Source organism: Natrix helvetica, assembly GCF_964273705.1.
Source record: "Natrix helvetica genome assembly, chromosome: 2".
Classification (NCBI taxonomy): Eukaryota; Metazoa; Chordata; class Lepidosauria; order Squamata; family Natricidae; genus Natrix; species Natrix helvetica.
In genome coordinates this window covers 55699936-55718953 of record NC_138552.1, presented here as the reverse complement: position 1 = coordinate 55718953, position 19018 = coordinate 55699936, and the positions used below count along the sequence as shown (strand labels likewise).

The 19018-nt window shown below is 34.9% G+C and overlaps 1 protein-coding gene across 1 annotated transcript in view; it reads right to left on the bottom strand.

Annotated features, from left to right (window-relative positions):
- Positions 1-19018, bottom strand: part of DMXL1 (Dmx like 1) — an 85373-nt gene that overhangs the window by 61278 nt on the left and 5077 nt on the right. The window contains exons 2-13 of the mRNA XM_081942631.1: positions 17384-17509; positions 14425-14502; positions 13649-13727; positions 12221-12347; positions 10438-10504; positions 6921-7096; positions 4611-4797; positions 4234-4399; positions 2939-3151; positions 1431-1684; positions 687-1338; positions 307-428 (exon numbers count right to left, since the gene is read on the bottom strand). Coding sequence (XP_081798757.1) covers positions 307-428; positions 687-1338; positions 1431-1684; positions 2939-3151; positions 4234-4399; positions 4611-4797; positions 6921-7096; positions 10438-10504; positions 12221-12347; positions 13649-13727; positions 14425-14502; positions 17384-17509 — 2247 coding nt within the window. The remainder of the gene's footprint in view (positions 1-306; positions 429-686; positions 1339-1430; positions 1685-2938; positions 3152-4233; positions 4400-4610; positions 4798-6920; positions 7097-10437; positions 10505-12220; positions 12348-13648; positions 13728-14424; positions 14503-17383; positions 17510-19018) is intronic.

The window sequence follows — 19018 nt, the reverse complement described above, 5'->3', positions numbered from 1 at the left end:
TATTCTTAGTCCAGAAATGATAATGAACATACTTCAAACATGGTGGTTTATAGATTACATAGTTCAGCAGTAATACAGTATGGTTAAGATGCCTAAAATAATATACTCATGTAACATTGCCCAAGTCTCTATTTATTTAAACCAATCCTACTTAAGAAAAAGATACGGTAGTTTCTTCAGAAGTTCTATGATCCTGAGATTAGAAAATATTTCTCATAAATCAAAATTAAAATTCTGGTTAAATGAACACATAGATAAACTAAATTTAACTGGCAATATCACAAGTCTAGTTGAGCTTTAACTTACAGAAATTCCTGGATTTGAGAGTTCACAGAGTAGCTTTTTGGCATCTATTATAGCTTGATAGAGTCTTAAATGTTGTCCATCACTCGCAACAAAGCAAGCACTTGGTGAATTACAGTACGCACCTAAAAACAATGGGAAAAATATAAAATTCTCTTAACAAAAATAATTTCAATGTCTTCAATCTATGCTTTTTTTTTAGATATGAAAAGTTTAATAAAGGCTATGTGTTTGTACATATCTGAACATGGTTCAGAGAGGCAGTTAAAAGGAGTTGCTGACAGGTATTATGTGAGAATCCCCAAGAATTTCCTGTAAATGTTGTATAATCACAGTATGTTTTCTATAATCTATATATACCAATTATAAGGACGAAAAAGTACCTAAGCAGTAACTAGGTATGAGGCAAGGCAACCATGCCACATTTGAAAAAGCAGATACATGAAGAGAATTTATTCTTGCAAGCTCAGAAACTCCACCAGAAAAAGATAGTGGGCCAACTGGATCAACTCTCCAGAGGATAAGTTCACTGTAAATAGCAGTATGATCCTGAGATTTGCAGGCAGAACTTTCATTTTGATGTTCTGGAGATGCCTCTTCTGTGGTATCAAGAACTGGTATCCTCACTGCATTGTGATGAGAGGTTGTGAGTAGCAATGGAAGTACTGAATGGCAAGCCAAGTCATTAAGGTGGAAACGATGTCCACAGTATCGTGATTTGTGGCAAATACTGAGAACATTTGAAAAAGCAGATTCCTCTGCAAAGCTGACTAGCCATTGGTTTAGCGATCCATCTGCATGCTTGGAAATCATCATAACATTTGGGGTGAAGATGCTTAGTTTTACATTGTTGGGCAATTTGCTATGACCTGAAGAAATTAACATAGAGCAGGAACGACCAAGGCTAGGTTTTTGTTTGCCTTGTTGAAGAGCAAGGTCAACATTTTTTGTACAAGCATACATCACTATACTTCTGCAAAGTGAATTTGCATCACCAGTAGGAAAAGCAACAGGAATCCTTGAAACAAATGACACCTAAAAAGGAGAGAGAGAAAAAGTTCAGAATCAAGTCAAGCTTCCAAAACAATTACATTTTTAAATACATAGTACCTGGAAATTTGTAGTACCTGTACTTGACGAAACATGCCTGGTTGGTATTCATCTAGCCAATCGACATGCCATACAAGCAATGATCCATCCATTGGATGAATACTAAATAGCATGTCTGCATTTTTATTCCATTCAGTTAGTTGTATTTCAATTTCATGATCAATAACAGCTGAAGACAAGGGAATGGAGCTTGAAATTAAAACAGGTTTTTCACCAGGAAATTCTTTCTGTTCTTGATTTCTTCTCTGTTCTTCTTTACTGTCATCAGTTTCTAGTAGAATTATATTTAAAAAGTGAATAGATCTCTCTATATAAAAACATACTTAAATCTTAGGGTAAAAGAGGTTTTTAGAGCTTCTCTGAAACAATCCTAGTGAAAGACATCTCCTGAAATAACTATATAATTTAAAAAGTTACATTTCATTCATAAAATCCTTTGTTAGGCTAGTATTGGTTTGCACAAAGAGACATGCTGTGTAGGAGCTATTGAATAATTATTCATAACTGTACTCGTTAACATTTTCCACTTCTTCTAAGAACCATTTCATTTGCTTTTACTATATGACCAGAATCCTAACATTTTCAGGAGAGCCAAACAATTTCTTTTGGTCATCATTATTTAACACAGGAAAAACTACTACTATCCTACATTATTTTTAATATAATTTTTAATAGACCAATTACAATAATTTTGTTTTTACCTTTAAAACTCTATGCAGCACAGAGCCAGCTTTTTTGTGGGTATCCTCCATGTCTCGACCATTAAATGTTGTCACTTGGTGGGATCCTGGATGCATACATCCAAAGTAGCCACCTCAGACCTTTAGAATAGCTTTCTACAAGCTATTCATGCAAAAGATTTCTATATTTTTAACTTCCTGGAAGGCTATGAAGATCTAGCTTCATAGTGTTGGCGAACCTTTTCAGCACCAAGTGCCGAAACAGGAGCATATGCATGGGGGAGCACCGGAAACCATAAGAGCAGCTCCCAGGTGAGCATGTGTGGAAGTGCCGGAAGAGCAGCTCCCTGGGCCGCATGTGTGCACCAGGAAACCGAGCTTCCAGTTTCTGGCATTTGCATGCACACCAGTCACTTGGTCTTCCAGTTTCTGGCGCTCCCACATGCACGAAGACCAGCTGGAAGAGCAATGGGCGAAGGCTGGTGTACCCGGAAAAATGACTCTGTGTGCCACTTTCGGCACACGTGCCATTAGTTCGCCATGACGGATCTAGCTCTTTCTCCCAGCAATGGGCTAAGTTGAGCTTGGAGGGCATTTGATCTGCCACCTGATAGGAAGAGTTGCTTTGTTTATATTAGTTGTTGCAAAATGCCTAGGCTCATTTTATAAGCATCCCTATAAGTTCTATAAATGAATAATTCATAAATGTTTATACTCCCAAGGTCATAAGACTATGTAAAAGACAAAAAATATTTCCATATTCTAAAATAGCCAGTGTACAAGAATCGATTCATTATTCCATGCAGCCTGAAAACAGTGAGAGAAAATAACAATATGCATTTTACCTTCATCAGATCTGAAAGTCATCTGATTAGGTTCTTCAGTGCTGGCTTCTGAGGAAATTTGCTCAAAATTTCTTTTAAACTGTTGTAAAAAAACCTCCATTGATAGGGTAAAATGCAATTCTTTATTATTTAGCCAGTGCACTACAAAAGGACCACTTTTTTCTTCACTTTCATTAAGACTCAGAGACATGATAGAAGGGAGCAAGGGAATGTCTGCAAACAAAAATATACATTCTATTCAGAAACACATTTAAATTATTTTTACATTTTAGACAGACTACTTTAGAAAGGACATATACAGAATTAAAGGACAGATAATTTTCTTTAGCAGCAGATTACTAATCAATAATTTACCAGGATACTCTGTTTAGCAGAACTAAGTTGCCTCGAATTTTTAGAAGCAGAATACATAAAACATAATTTATTTTTTAAAAAATATATTAATTACCCTGTTTCCCTGAAAATAAGCCCTCCCCCGATAATAAGCCCAATCAGGCTTTTGAGAGTATGCGCTAAAATAAGCCCTCTCCTGAAAATAGGTTCTCCCTGAAAATATTGCAACGCAGCAGCAGTCATTAGGTGACCATGCTCGCGCCCTCCTGCACCTCAAAAATAATAAGCCCTCCCCGAAATAAGGCCAAGCACTTATTTCAGGGGTGGTCAAAAGAAAATAAGACCCTGTCTTATTTTCAGGAAAACATAGGACTAATGATGTTACACATATTTGCTGGTGCAACATTCTAGAGGGCTTTTAGAAGGAGCTAATTAAGCCAAACAATGTAAAATGTACAATTTCATTTAGTATTTTGCAAAGAAAGAATACACTGATATATTTACATCTATACATTTTGGGTTAGGCTTTTAATAGACCAATTTGCTATAATGACTCTAATTAACACTAATTGCCTTAAAAACCAAATTGTTAGTATTCTTCATATGAAGCTGTATGAAGATTTATAACAAGTTACTGAATGTTATGGTATCATTGCTACAAATCACATTTATATTTATTAATTCCTCTTCAGGCAGCTTGCAATATATGAAACTAAAAACATCCATAAAATCACAATAAAAACAATTCACAATAAATGCAATCATAAATACTATTAATAACTACTGAACCAGTAGGAAGAATTTTCAAAGCAACATTTTGAATGGTTTTATAACTTTAAAATTATATTCTCTTTTCAGCTTAATTTTAGCATCTATAAACATTATAGCATAATATGCTTTATAGAGATAAATTTAAATTGAACCCACTTATCGTAGAATTAAGTTTGCTTATTTTTGATCACCTGTGGCTGGATTGATGCTGGCAGCAATATGGAAATGGCAAAGTGCATTTGACTGCAATGGGTTGTTTCGATGAACTACATGAGGGTCTTGCTGATGGGGCAAGTATCCAGTATGTGCAAGTGCTATTGATCTTCTTCTTCCTCGTCGGAAAGGTCTTAGATTTAACTGTTGAGACCAGGAATATATGGTTCATATGACATAATGAAATGCAGAGAAACATTTTTTACACATCTGTAGAAAACAGAACCACCTGATTACATTGAAATAGGATTGGATAGCTACCTTTCTTAAAAATAGAGATAAAAACCCATTTTCAAACTAAATGTTCAAATCTGGCTTCATCAATTATTAATATCTAGTAGATGTCACTTCTTACCTCTAAAGCATTTTTCATGCTTTCTTTGCTAGAAGCATTCCTCTTAAAGTTATTTAATTTCACTGGCTCAGGCCAATGGTTATATCCACCTTCATATAAGAGGCTATCATTAGGCAACAGAGTTTCTGCCCAGAGACGGCATATATTGTCTTTACAGCAGGTCAGCAGTACATTACACACAGCACCACTATAGGAAAGAAAGCCAAGTTAAGCAAAAAGAAAATAAAAATTTCAGGAAGAGAATTTTTGAATCCTATTCAGTATTATTGCAATACCACATACTTTGATTTCATATACATTATTTTGAGCAACAGATGCTTAAAAATCTCCTGGAAACATTTTTAATACCGGATTGCAGTTTTTAAAATATTATTATCATTATTATTCATTAAACATGAAATTCAGTAAAACCAAACATTTAAAAATGTATCACAAATATCATTGACTGGTGTTGATAGTTGATACGGATTGCTGCCAGTATCTCCTTAAAATGTACGATGTTCTGAAGCGCAGTTTTTTGAAGTTCCGATAGTGTTATTGCAGGAAGCTGCAATTTTTTGATCTACCAAGGGCCCTGATGACAATGGGTATCACTGTTAATTATTATTATTATTATTGCTGTTCTTGTTTTATTATGAGATAACCTATACACAGGGATATATAAACTGGTTCGCACACCATTCAAAAGTGCCAATAAAAAAGCTAAGAAAAAGTCCAGATGAACAGGGATTGACACCAGACAAACAATCAGGCAGAAAGCCCTAATCCAGGAACTGGCAGGGCAATCTACTATATATTGGCAGAGAGTAAACTTCACACACACTGGCATTGCTGATATAATCCAGTTAGGTAATAAAACATCTGTAAGCAAACAACCAAGTTTAAAGAGGACCAAGAACTCCACAGTTCAACACTGAACTACATATATTATTTTCTATAGAACCATCTGTTCCTTACTATCTTTTGAGAGAGTAGAACTGAAAGTATCTAAAACAAAATCCTTCATTGTAAAGAACACAAAGTGATTTTTTGTTGCTTCTTCTGTAGCCAATGTTATATTCTATATTTAAAGATTATATTTCCAATACTAGTAAACACATTAACTACAAAAAAATTATATAGGTAGTCCTCAACTTACAACCCAAACTGATCTGCAATTATGACTTACAAACAAGTCATGTCAGTCATTAAATGGGTCAGCACATAGCTATGCCTAATTTGACTATTTTTGTGGCCATCACTAAAATAATCATGAGGGTTGTTAAGCGAATGCTGTGGTTGCTAAGCAAAACTATTGTCCACATTTTTTCTGGGGGAAAAAAAAAAGTAAAGCACAGTCACGTGACCATGGGATGCTGCAAATGGTTGTGAATGTGGGCCAATTGCCAAGTTCTCAAAATGCCATCATGTTACTGCAGGAGGATAAGTAGCCCTGAGGAGGTCTGTTATTACTTTGAACTGTCACTAATTGGCCAGCTGCAAGTCAAAGGCTACATAAGACAGGGTCTTATTTTCTTTTGACCCCTGAAATAAGTGCTTGGCCTTGGCCTTATTTTTGGGGATGACTTATTATTTTTGAGGTGCAGGAGGTGGCCTCATGGCTGCTGCTGTGTTGCAATATTTTCAGGGAGGGCTTATTTTAGTGCATGCCCTCAAAAGTCTGATTGGGCTTATTATCTGCAGAAGTGTTATTTTCAGGGAAACAGGATATATTTTTGGTAATTCTAAGAAAACCATAAGATATTAAAATAAGTTTCACATTAATTGATCCCAAATGTATAATTAAATCACATTGGTTACAATCAATGTTCCCTTTAATTTCTCATATGCTGTGTGTGGGGAAAAAAGCTACAAAAATAACAACTATTGTGCAACTTGTGTGGCCTGAAACTCAACAGAAGTTGATTAAATCTTTGTTGGACAGAAGATGAAAATTAATTAAACCTTTTTTTTAGAGGAAGACACTTCTTCATATATAGGAAGCTCTGGAGTTGTGCATGACATATTTGAAACTGGACTGGAGCTTCCATTCAGTCTGCACTGAGGTGACACCAAGCAATTTTGCTGATGCAGTTAAACTGAAGCAGCAAGCTTGTATAGGACTCCTCGTGAGCCATGAGTTTTATGGTGCTTAAATTTATTATTATTAGGAAATAATTTAATGTTCTATGTGCCTGTGTGCATAAGTTTGATAAGTAATGTGCATGTGCATAGGCTCATATGCTAGAGAGAATATAAATTACAATATATAAACCATATACATCACAACTTTTATTTATTGAATGTTATTTACTTTGTAGCTACTCTTACCGTGGCATATAGTTACTTGTTTTTCGCCATGAAAAACCATCAACAGATCGAGGATGAACCAGATAAATAAATGAAAAACTGAGTTCCTCCATTTTGCTTTCTGGTGTTGTATCTTGTGATGTAATTACTGATTTCCAGCAATCAGTGTTATACCACACCTTTACAAGACAGTCGTCCTGTATAATAATGAATAAATAATTCATACATATACATGCATATATACATACATACATACATACATACATCTGTAGTTTCTACAGAAGAACTTTTTCAATTGTAACAGTCATAAATTCACTTATTTTTTAAAACATGAATTAGTCTATAGTTCAATTCAGTAACATTCCTATTTATGAAGGGAAAATGACAAGGAATTACTTATATAAATAATCCACATTTAAGGATAGTAATTGGGACTGGAATTTCTATTGCTAAACAATTCAACTGTAAGCACAAAATCATGTAATCACATACCTGAGTCCCCCTTGCTGATAAGTAGGGATTGTGGGTTGTTAAGAAACAACTTTCTTGCAACTTCCCACAAGCAAAGTGAATGTACATGTACATGTATACATATTGCATATATTATGTATGTATGTTATGCATTTAAACACACACACACATGGACAAAATATGTTATGGTCCTCAATTGATTTATTTTTTCTGCTATTTTATTGCCACCTGAAGCTTTAAATATATTAATACTATTAATACTACTCATTTACCATTATTATTATTATTATTATTATTATTATTATTATTATTATTATTATTATTATTATTATTATTATTATTATTATACGATTGTATCACAGCGGCCAGTTGATTCGCCGGATTTGGCATTGATTACTAGTCGGGCCCCACCCAGGGGCCTAGGACGTCGTAACGTATTTTCGTAATATACGTGCAGATCCAAGCAGTGCAGCTTTTTGCATTTGACTGATGGTGATTTTGTCAAGTTTTAACTGTTTTAAATGTAATTCCAGTGCTTTTGGAATAGCACCCAGTGTGCCGATTACCACTGGAATTACCACTGCTGGTTTGTGCCATAATCGTTGGATTTCAATTTTTAAGTCCTGGTATTTCGCGACTTTTTCATGTTCCTTCTCCTCAACTCTGCTATCACCTGGTATTGCGATGTCTATGATTGTAACCTTCTTTTTCTCAACCAGTGTGATGTCTGGTGTGTTATGCGCTAGTACTTTGTCTGTTTGTATACGAAAATCCCACAGGATCTTGACCATCTGATTTTCGGTGACTTTTTCAGGCTTATGTTCCCACCAGTTTGTTGTTGTTTTAATATTATAATTTTTGCACAAATTCCAGTGGATCATTTGTGCTACTGAATTGTGCCGCAATTTTTAATCAGTCTGCGCGATTTTTTTACAGCAGCTGAGTATGTGGTCAACAGTTTCATCAACTTCTTTGCAAAGTCTGCATTTGGCATCATCAGAGGATTTTTCGATTTTGGCCTTAATGGCATTTGTGCGGATAGCTTGTTCTTGCGCAGCCAGGATTAGTGACTCTGTTTCTTTCTTTAATGTACCTGCTGTTAACCATAACCAAGTTTTTTTACTGTCCACTTTATCTTTTATTTTTTCCAGAAATTGACCATGTAATGCTTTGTTCTGCCAACTCTCCATTCTTGATTTTATCACATCTTTTCTGTATTCTTGTTTTGTCTGTTGGGTCTTCAATAGATTTTTGTTCTTTACTTCAATTAATAGATGTTCTTGACTTTCTTTTAAATAATCTGCCAGTGCATGTTTTTCTTCTTCAACTATTTGCTTCACTTGTAATAATCCTCTGCCACCTGATTTTCGGGGCAGGTATAGTCTATCAGTGTCACCGCGTGGATGTAAACTGTAGTGCATTGTCATTAGTTTCCTGGTTTTTTGGTCCAAAATGTCCAAATCAGCTTGTGTCCAGTTAACTATACCAGCTGTGTATCTTATAACTGGTATTGCCCAGGTATTTATGGCCTTGATTGTATTTCCACCATTTAATTTAGATTTCAAAATTTTCCTAACTCTGTTGGTGTACTCTCTCCTGACAATAGTTTTTACTTCTCCATGTTTGATGTTATCCAACTGCAAAATGCCTAAGTATTTGTAGGCTTCATTTTTGTTGCATTTAATTAGTTGGCCATTGGGCATTTCAATTCCCTCACATGTAGTGATTTTGCCCCTTTTTATGGATACAGTGGCGCATTTTTCCATGCCAAACTGCATTGAAATATCGGTGCTGAATATTCGGACTGTGTTTGTCAGTGATTGGATTTCTATTTCTGACTTTCCATAGAGTTTCAAATCATCCATGTATAATAAATGTGAAATTTTTTCAGCTTTTTTGGCTGTTTGGTAGCCTAATTTCATTTTTTTTAAGATTACTGATAGTGGGATCATCGCGATGATGAAGAGAAGAGGTGAAAGTGAATCACCCTGGAAAATTCCTCGCTTGATATTAACCATTCCGTAGTTCTCATTCCCTACTGCCAACTCAGTTCTCCATTGTTTCATCGCCTTATTATTATTATTACTACTACTACTATACGATTGTATCACAGCGGCCAGTTGATTCGCCGGATTTGGCATTGATTACTAGTCGGGCCCCACCCAGGGGCCTAGGACGTCGTAACGTATTTTCGTAATATACGTGCAGATCCAAGCAGTGCAGCTTTTTGCATTTGACTGATGGTGATTTTGTCAAGTTTTAACTGTTTTAAATGTAATTCCAGTGCTTTTGGAACAGCACCCAGCGTGCCGACCACCACCGGAACCACCACTGCTGGCTTGTGCCATAATCGTTGGATTTCAATTTTTAAGTCCTGGTATTTCGCGACTTTTTCATGTTCCTTCTCCTCAACCCTGCTATCACCTGGTATTGCGATGTCTATTATTGTAACCTTCTTTTTCTCAACCAGTGTGATGTCTGGTGTATTATGCGCCAGTATTTTATCCGTTTGTATGCGAAAATCCCACAAGATCTTGACCATCTGACCCTCGACGACTTTTTCAGGCTTATGTTCCCACCAGTTTGTTGCTGTTTTAATGTTATAATTTTTGCACAAATTCCAGTGGATCATTTGTGCCACTGAATTGTGCCGCATTTTATAGTCAGTCTGCGCGATTTTTTTACAGCAGCTGAGTATGTGGTCAACAGTTTCATCAGCCTCTTTGCAAAGTCTACATTTGGCATCATCAGAGGATTTTTCGATTTTGGTCTTAATGGCATTTGTGCGGATAGCTTGTTCTTGCGCAGCCAGGATTAGTGACTCTGTTTCTTTCTTTAATGTACCTGCTGTTAACCATAACCAAGTTTTTTCACTGTCCACTTTATCTTTTATTTTTTCCAGAAATTGATTATTATTATTATTATTATTATTATTATTATTATTATTATTATTATTATTATTATTATTATTATTATTATTATTATTATTATTATTGCTATTTCAAAATATTGATGTCCTATACAAAAAGTTGATACAAATTGAAATGAAAAATAAAGTAAATCATACCTTCCCTGCAGTAGCAAAAAATTCTCCATCTGGTGAAAACATCATTAGATGAACTTGAGAAGCAGTTCTATAAAAAGGGAAAGCATGGTAATTGAGATTTAAAAAGCTTAATAATTTGTTGTGACAAATTGTTAAGACATTTTTTGGATATAATCATTTTTCCCATCAGCATAAATACTGCTTCTAGTTGGGACATACTTAAATGTCAAATGTAACTAATCTACTTTGAAGGAATTTCTTTCATATTTTGATGTCTGAATATGTGGACAACATAACTAGAATTATGATCTAGCCTACCACATGGCCTTTTGACTCATCATGAGACCATCAATCTATAATAAATTTCATCCACCCATATATCTTGGGTGCATCTTGCTTATTTTAGCTAACCAAAGACAGTTTACAGGTAGTCCTTATTTAGCGACAATTGGGACAGGCAACTTGGTTGTTAAATAAAGTGTTGTTAAGTGTGACTATGCTTATCATCTTCCTTCAGCTTTCTTTTGCTTTATAGATTTGTAAAGATCATAAAAGCAAGGATTGATTGGAAAGTTACTTTTTCATCGTTGTTTTTACTGTGAAAAGTCACAAAATGAGGCAATCACTAAATGAACACTATCTGAATCAGGTGGTGTCAGAGAGGATTGAAAACATATTGTGACGAAGCCCTGCTGCCAACTATAAGGGATGACCTGTATAATGCTGAAGATGGTCTCTCTGTAACCAATTATTTCAATCATCTCTCAGTCACAAAACAACAGCTTTTAAAGAAAACATTCTTAAGAACAGTATCTATACTGGCAAATGTTCTTGCAAGTTAGAGATTATTTCAAGTCTTTTCAGACTCAGTTCATGAATTGTTTGGAAATAGAATCAGCTTTGGCTGGCATAACAGATGACTTCTTGCAGGAACAACACAGAGGGAATGCAACTCTTTTGATTCTATTAATCTCTCAACACCTTCTGATACTTAGCCATTATATTCTCCTGGACCATCTCTATGTGTCAAAGATTGGGGCTATGCTACAGAAGTCCAACTCCTACTTCCAGTATAGTCTGAGAAAATATAAATACATCTTGACAGCCATAGTATAATGTGGGTTGACAGAAGACATTACTTAGTTTCTGATGGCTTTGAATATTTATGTGAAGCTATCAGTACAAAATGTCAGGTCTTTTGCAAATAATGGTTATCAAAATGCTATTGACATTTGGGTTTATTTCTTTATAAATCTAGACTGGGATAGGCTGCATTTTGATCATCTGCTTCTGCTATTACAGAACTCAATCAATTGCAAAAATTGTGGGGTCTTCCTGCTTATGCCAAGATTATACTCTGGAATATTCTTCTTCTTTGAAAGTTTAAAGATTCCTACTGTAATATCTTGAGTTACTTGTTGAACCTTTTTATCTAGTCCTTTGTATTCTTGTAAAGTTGGATCAATAGATTCTCTTAGGGCTTTCTTCCATACCCATCCCCCAATTTCTAATGGATATTTTGTATCGCTATCATTATCATCATTATTATTGCTGTTGTTGTTGTAATTCACTGCTTTTATTCCACTGCTTTTTATTACTGTAAAATGTTTTATACATGTGGAGATATTACAAAGGCTAAACTATTAGTATTACAGGTTAAAAGATAAAATGTAGTTTTTCACTGTATTTTCTAAAATGCAACACATACTATCTTACATTAAACTATAAATCAAATATAAAAACATAATCATGTTTTAAAGGCAATATTTTAAAGGCAGTAAGGCAATATTTATATATTTCTTACTTGGTCTGCCAGATGATTCTCCAGTTCTGAATATCAGCTTTTTCACGATTTTCATCTTCTGACAGATTTTCAAAACTGACATTAGACCAAAGCTGCAAACAACTGGAACTAGTCAATAGACGAGAACCTATATTTTTCAAATTAAAAAACACAAATTTTTTTAGCTTAACAGACAAAAAACTATTATGGAATTCAACATATTTAGATGAAAAATTTGAAGTATGTACTATAAAACCATGGAGAATACCATACAATAGATAAAGGTTAGAGAGACAGACATTTAAAAAAAACCTAGCAAATGAACATCACTTTAAAAATTATTCCTTTTTGTCCCTTGAAAATTTTTGAATTGTAGACTGTAATCAATTACATGAAATGTGAATGTCAATCTCTATTTATATTAGTCACCATTTGGAAGAAAATAAAAGATAGGTTGGTTCTGTGACATATGACTGCTTTAACTGTACCACATTCAATTATATTTAATTTTTAGGTGCCTTATAATCAGGTGTGTATAACACTGAGTAAAATATTACTTTACATGAATATAAAAATGAAAGGATGTTTACAAAATTGAAATACTGATAAAGTAATACTAAAAATCCAATATATAGTATACAAGATGCCACTATAAGCGAATATATATTAAAATAATTTAAGCATCAACTTATTTTATGGATATATCTTTGCAATCTATACATTCAGCTATTCCTAATACTCTCTTTCATTTAATCAATCTTCTAAAGTATCACAAACATTTAAAATATTTAAATGAGTAACACTCTGGTGGTTAAAGCACCAAGCTAGAAACTGGGAGACTGAATTCTGGTCCCACCTTCACACAAAAGTCATCTTGGTGAGTTTGGATAGTCATTCTTTGTCTCAGCCCAACCCACCTCATAGGGTTGTAGAGGGAAAATAGAAGGAAGGAGTATTAAGTATGTTCATTGCTTTAGTTATTTATAAAAATAAAAAGTGGAATAAAAATAAATGAATAAATATAACTAACAATTTACAAGACAAAAAAAGGAATATCAAAGTCTTTATGTAAGTGAGGAAAGTGTGATAGATCTGAACTTAAAAACTTTGAATAATGGAAAATGAACACATACAGTAAACTGCTTCTGGTAATTTTTTAACTTGCAGATTTTAACTTTTTCTTTTGTATAGCTTTATATATTAGAAGAACTTTTTTAATTTATAGAACTGGGGGAAAATCTCAAGTTGAAAGTAAGCTAAAAGTAAACAATTAAAAGCTATGCATACATATATGTATGTCTACGTGTGTCTACATGTGTAGGTATGGGTGTATATTCTTGCCTTGCTTTGATAATTTAGAGCATCTGGAAATATACTGAAAAGTGACTAGAAATGTTTAAAATAAAACTAGATCAGAGTGAAAACTAAGAAAGAAATATCTTTCCTTACCTGTGGGATCCCAGGTTAAATTATGCACAACATGTTCCAAGCAAATCTGATCTGAATTCTGCCATTGATAAGATAATCCCTAAAATCACATAAAACACAAGGTGAAATCCTTAAATATAGCATGTAATCTGCTGAAACTGAAAAATTTGTAATAAATATGTTTTTTTATTAAACCAGAATACTGATATGGCAAAATATTTTAAAACAGTTGTACCTTTTTAAAACAACATTTAGCATAAATGGAAATAAAACTATGTATCTGGTTAGCTGTTATTATAGAAAGAAAAACACTAAAACCAAGTTTAACAAGACAAACACAATAGATCATTAATGTAACAGATATCACACAAACATATTAATCTATTCCACAAAACAAACCATATTAAGAGCAAAGTTTGATCATTATAATTCAATATATATTGATCCTATAATATTGAATTAAATAAACTTTATTACAGTATGAAGCATGAAAGGTTGTGCTGCAATGTTCCTTTTGTTTGACAATGTGTCATTTATTCATTCCAGCTGTACTTATTTCCTTAAATGCTTAAATAAGAAGCTTGTATAAAACATACCAGGAAATAAGTACTAGCTTGTCCATTCCCTCCAATTATCTAGCTTTAAAGAATAAAGTACAATGCACTCTATTATGATTTCAGGAAAGTTTGTGTAATTGTTAATAATCCACTTAAACTTTATTATATTTCAGAAATAATCAAAGCAAATCACAGTGTGTATATAATTAATTAATATGACAGAAAAGATGAATCACTTACATAATTATGATTCTTCTTCTGCTTTAGATGTTTGACTGGCTCAAAGATGCAAATTATATTTCCATAAGCAGCTGCAATCTAAAACAAATTGCAATTTAAGTCAGAGTTTTTGTAGTCTCCATTTCATAGAATCATTAAGGCACAGAAGTTTATTCAACCATGTCCTGTTGACTGAAAGAATATCAGCCAATAAAAGAATCATTTATTTACAATATCTGTAAGGCAGTCCAAGTCAAACAGTATGACTGTGGGTTGCATACAACATAAAGACAAATAATACCGTGTTTCCCTGAATATAAGACCCTGTCTTATATTTTTTTGAACCCTAAAATAAGCTCTTATTTTTTGAACCCCAAAATAAGGCCTTACTATTTTGGGGGGCAACTTGGGGGTGGCAGGTGGAGAGGGGGAGAAGCGAGATGCACGTTTTACCTGACTTCCAGCTCCGTCAACAGTGAAAAACATGATGGAGCTGGAAGTCAGGCAAGATGTCCCCACCTCACCTGCCACCCTCAAATTGTATCCATAAAGGGGGCGAAGGACAGGAAGCCCTGCCGTGCCCAGCAAGGAGGGGAAAAGAGACAGCAAGAATTGTGGGTGCTTTTGCAACTGATTGAGGCTGCAAAAGCAGCAGGAGGCCCCACATGTCTCGGGCCCCCTTCAAAAACAGTCTTTCCTCAATACGTTGCCAAGAGCTTAGCCCCAATTGAGGCTCTCTGGGGTAAAGCCTGCAGCCCGGTGCTTGAGAGGGTCTTGGGGTGGGGAACCCTTTATACAACCCAGCCTCTCTTTCAGATGGACAGGAAGCTCCCTCTTTATCATGCAGCCGGCTGGTTGAGAATCAGGCAATCCTGGGAATTGCCTGCAATTCTTGTTACTGTGAGAGGCTGCACGTTGCAAAGAAGAACGAAACAATGCGGGAGTTGGGGGGTGGAGGATGAAGCAAGGCAGGGGTTGCAGAGCTGCCCCAAGGCCCCACACTGGCTTACCTGAAGGCCCTTCAGCCAGGCTACCCATCCCAAACCCTCCTCCCTTCCCAGGGGAGCCACATCCCTTCACTAACTGCTTTCCAGCTCCGCTCTCTGCTGTGCATTCAGAACAAGAAAAGTAGTCTGTGCTATCATGTTAAAAAAAAATACCAGAAATTCAGACCTTCCAACTTCTCACAAAAAAAAAAAAAAGGTTCGCAAAGTTGGAAATAGTCCCACAGACTACTTTTCTTGCCCTGCACATGGCAGTTGAGAATGGAGCAGGGAAGCAAGTTAGTGAAGGGATGTGGCTGCCTTGGGAGGGGGGGGGGGTGAGGGACTTGTGTGTGTTTGTGTGTGAGAGAGAGATTGGGGGGGGGGGGAGACAGAGAGAACATTTCTGCCAGCCCTAGATAACTCTTCGAGATTGGATTGGATTGGATTGGATCTCTCTCTCTCTCTCTCTCTCTCTCTCTCTCTCTCTCTCTCTCTCTCTCTCTCTCTCTCTCTCTCTCTCACACACACACACACACACACACACAGACACACACACACCTTTCTTTGGGATCGCAGCACTGATGCCCCTCCCAGGATTGTAAGGCTGAAGGCTTTGGATTGAGCCTTTTGGGGATGTGTTTCTGGTGCTGCAATCCCAAATACAGAATGATCGGCAGGAAATGGGGGTGCATTTTCCTGCAGCCTGTCCTTTCTTTGGGATAGCAGCACAGACACCTCTCCCAGGATTTCAAGGCTGAAGACTTTGGACTGAGCCTTTGGGGAGGGGCGGGGTCTGTGCTCCAATCCTAATAAAGAAAGATTGGCAGGAAAAGGAAGGAAGCCGGCAGTTTGGGAGGTACTCTGGAGATCTGGGTCAAGTTGCACAGCTTTCACTGGCTCAGTGGGCAGCAATTAAGCGGCTGAACCTCCATGAGGTGCCGGGGAAGGGCTGCCTCCTTTACTGGCCACCCCACCCCTTAACTAGGGCTTATTTTCAGGGGAGGGTGTATATTTATGCCCACCCCAAAAATCAGGGTTGGCCTTATTTTTGGGACAGGTCGTATTTTGGGGGAAACACATTATACTGCTATAGCTATATTCCTAGCTTCTCTAGAATCAAAATCAATGCATACACACCCACATACACACCCACAGATTGATATAGCATATAAATGTTGCATGAAGTGTGTGTGTGTGTGTGAGGGAGAGAGAGAGAGAGAAATGGAGGAGAGAAAGTAAAATAACAAGCAGATTTAACATAACAGAGACATTTTTAGGAAATTTAAAAATATTTTAATATAGTAATTAAAATAATAAAATCATCAGCATGAATTTATTCAACAGACTTTAGTGCATAAATGGAGAAACAAAAGTCCTTCCATTTCACATTGTACACAATAATTTATTATGGCCAAAGATTCATGCTGATGCTTGAATTTGCTTTTTCCTATAGTTTATTTCATAGGCAGGTTTGATTTTTAAAAAACACAATTCATATGCTATTTTTGCAGAATTAAATATCCTGTTTTTGAAGTATTAATATTGATATGAAAAAATTAAAGCACTAAAATGTTAAAAGAAGCCAAATTAATACGAAATAATCTGAATATCAACATTTGGTTTTGGCTTATGTTGCATGCACTCAGCCATTTTGGCTTACTCAAAAATCTTTGTGTCAGTGTAATTTGAAAACTAAGGTGGTGAAGCACTTTTGTCCTCACTTTGCTTAATATGCATATAGGAATGCATTACATAATTATTAATAAATACATTTGAATCTAGAAATATAATCGAGTACTCAATTGCAAGAAATTGTTATATATTAAGTATATATTTCCATTTAAGTCTAATTAAGTATATATTTTATGGATTTTTTATCTAAGTATAGATCCATGTGAATCACTGCCAACAGCAAGTACATAATTTGATATGGCATTATTAAAATCATATTATATAGCAAATTAGAATAAAGTCTAAGTACCATTACTACTTACCTTCCCTTGCTGCATGGAACAATCTATACACCCCACTTGTATATTTCCATATTTTGCTCCAGGAATTATTTGTAATCTTTCAAAATCTGTTCCCAATATCACTATGTCACATCCTGATGCATAAGCCTACAGGAGGAAAAAGGAAAATTGACTAAATGTTCTTTTTAGTTTATGTTAATAGCCCAAAGAAAGGAACAATATCTAGTGTCCATAACTCAGTCTACACATGTACTTTTAATCATGTTTATAATGCAAAGGAATATTACCTTAATATCTACTACTAACATAAATAAAAAAAGTTTTTCAGATGCTATGTGGATAATCACTTTATAAGATATGTTTCCTCCCAGAATACTTTAATTTTTATCTCATGAATTCCATATCTTCATTAAGATATAATCACAAAGGGCAAATGTACAATCTATGAACCATATAAGCTTTCCTTATATGAGCTCTCAAACTTGAGATATAACTGTTTTATAAGAGAAGCCTTCACATTGGAGATTTATGACTCCACCAAGGGAGGGAGGAGGAACTATTTGAGCATCCTGTGGCTTTTACATATCACATGATTATCAGGAGGTAGAGAATGACTAGTTTTGTCCTTGTAAATGAAACTACATAATATAATGACTCTTGGATCATCATTTCAAAGATATATTCCTTAAAAGATTCCCAAATGCTTTCAATAAGGGCAAAGCTTATAATATACTTGAAAAGTTCTTAAAAATTCAGGGAGATATTCAGAAATGATATGCCTTGAAAGTAGCCCATGTTAAACTATATAGCACAGTCAAACATCAAGAGTTGATCACAAGAAAAGTTTTTATGACATTTTTATTACATCATAAATGGTTTTATGATACTTTTATGTCATACAGTGTTTTATAAAATTTGTCAAATTTGAATTCCCCAGGAGTCTTGGGTCCCAGATTTTGGCTACATTTGAGATACTTTGGTTCCAAATGTTTTGCCCTATGATGTACTGTTTAGTCCAGTTAAAGGTTATAGACACAAGTTTTATTAATATATAGAAATATATACTCATATTTATACAAATAATTTATACATAATTACATGTGTGTGGAAATACATTCAAAATAAAATTCATGTCAGAAATGTCATATAACATGTTCCACATTTTCCTAAATACAACCCATTTGCCAGTCGAAAAGGCCATTGGACTAAATCACTGAATAAGGAAGAGAAAAAGAAACATCAAACTATTTTCTTCTACATTTACAATGTAGTAGAAATGGATCTAAAATTTGGCCTCAGTTAAAATTTGGGCCTATAATAGCTAACTAAAACCAGACCACTAGAAGAATCATGTGCAATCTCAAAGATATCAACAAACAATAAACAATTATTATTATAGCCATGTAATAGTTTATCCAAAGCTGATCAGCTCACGTGTGGCAGGGAAGTAGGACTTCCTGTTCAGTTTATTTATTTATTTAGTGTATGGCATATTATACATGTACTAGCAATACAAATTAACATTTCAAATACATTGTAGAATCCCAAAAACTATAAATGTCAAAAAGATCTATATTCAAATGTTAACGTCTCATCTAACCATTGAGGTAGAGTACTGTTTATATTTTTAAAAAACCAGATATTGGACTGGTAAAT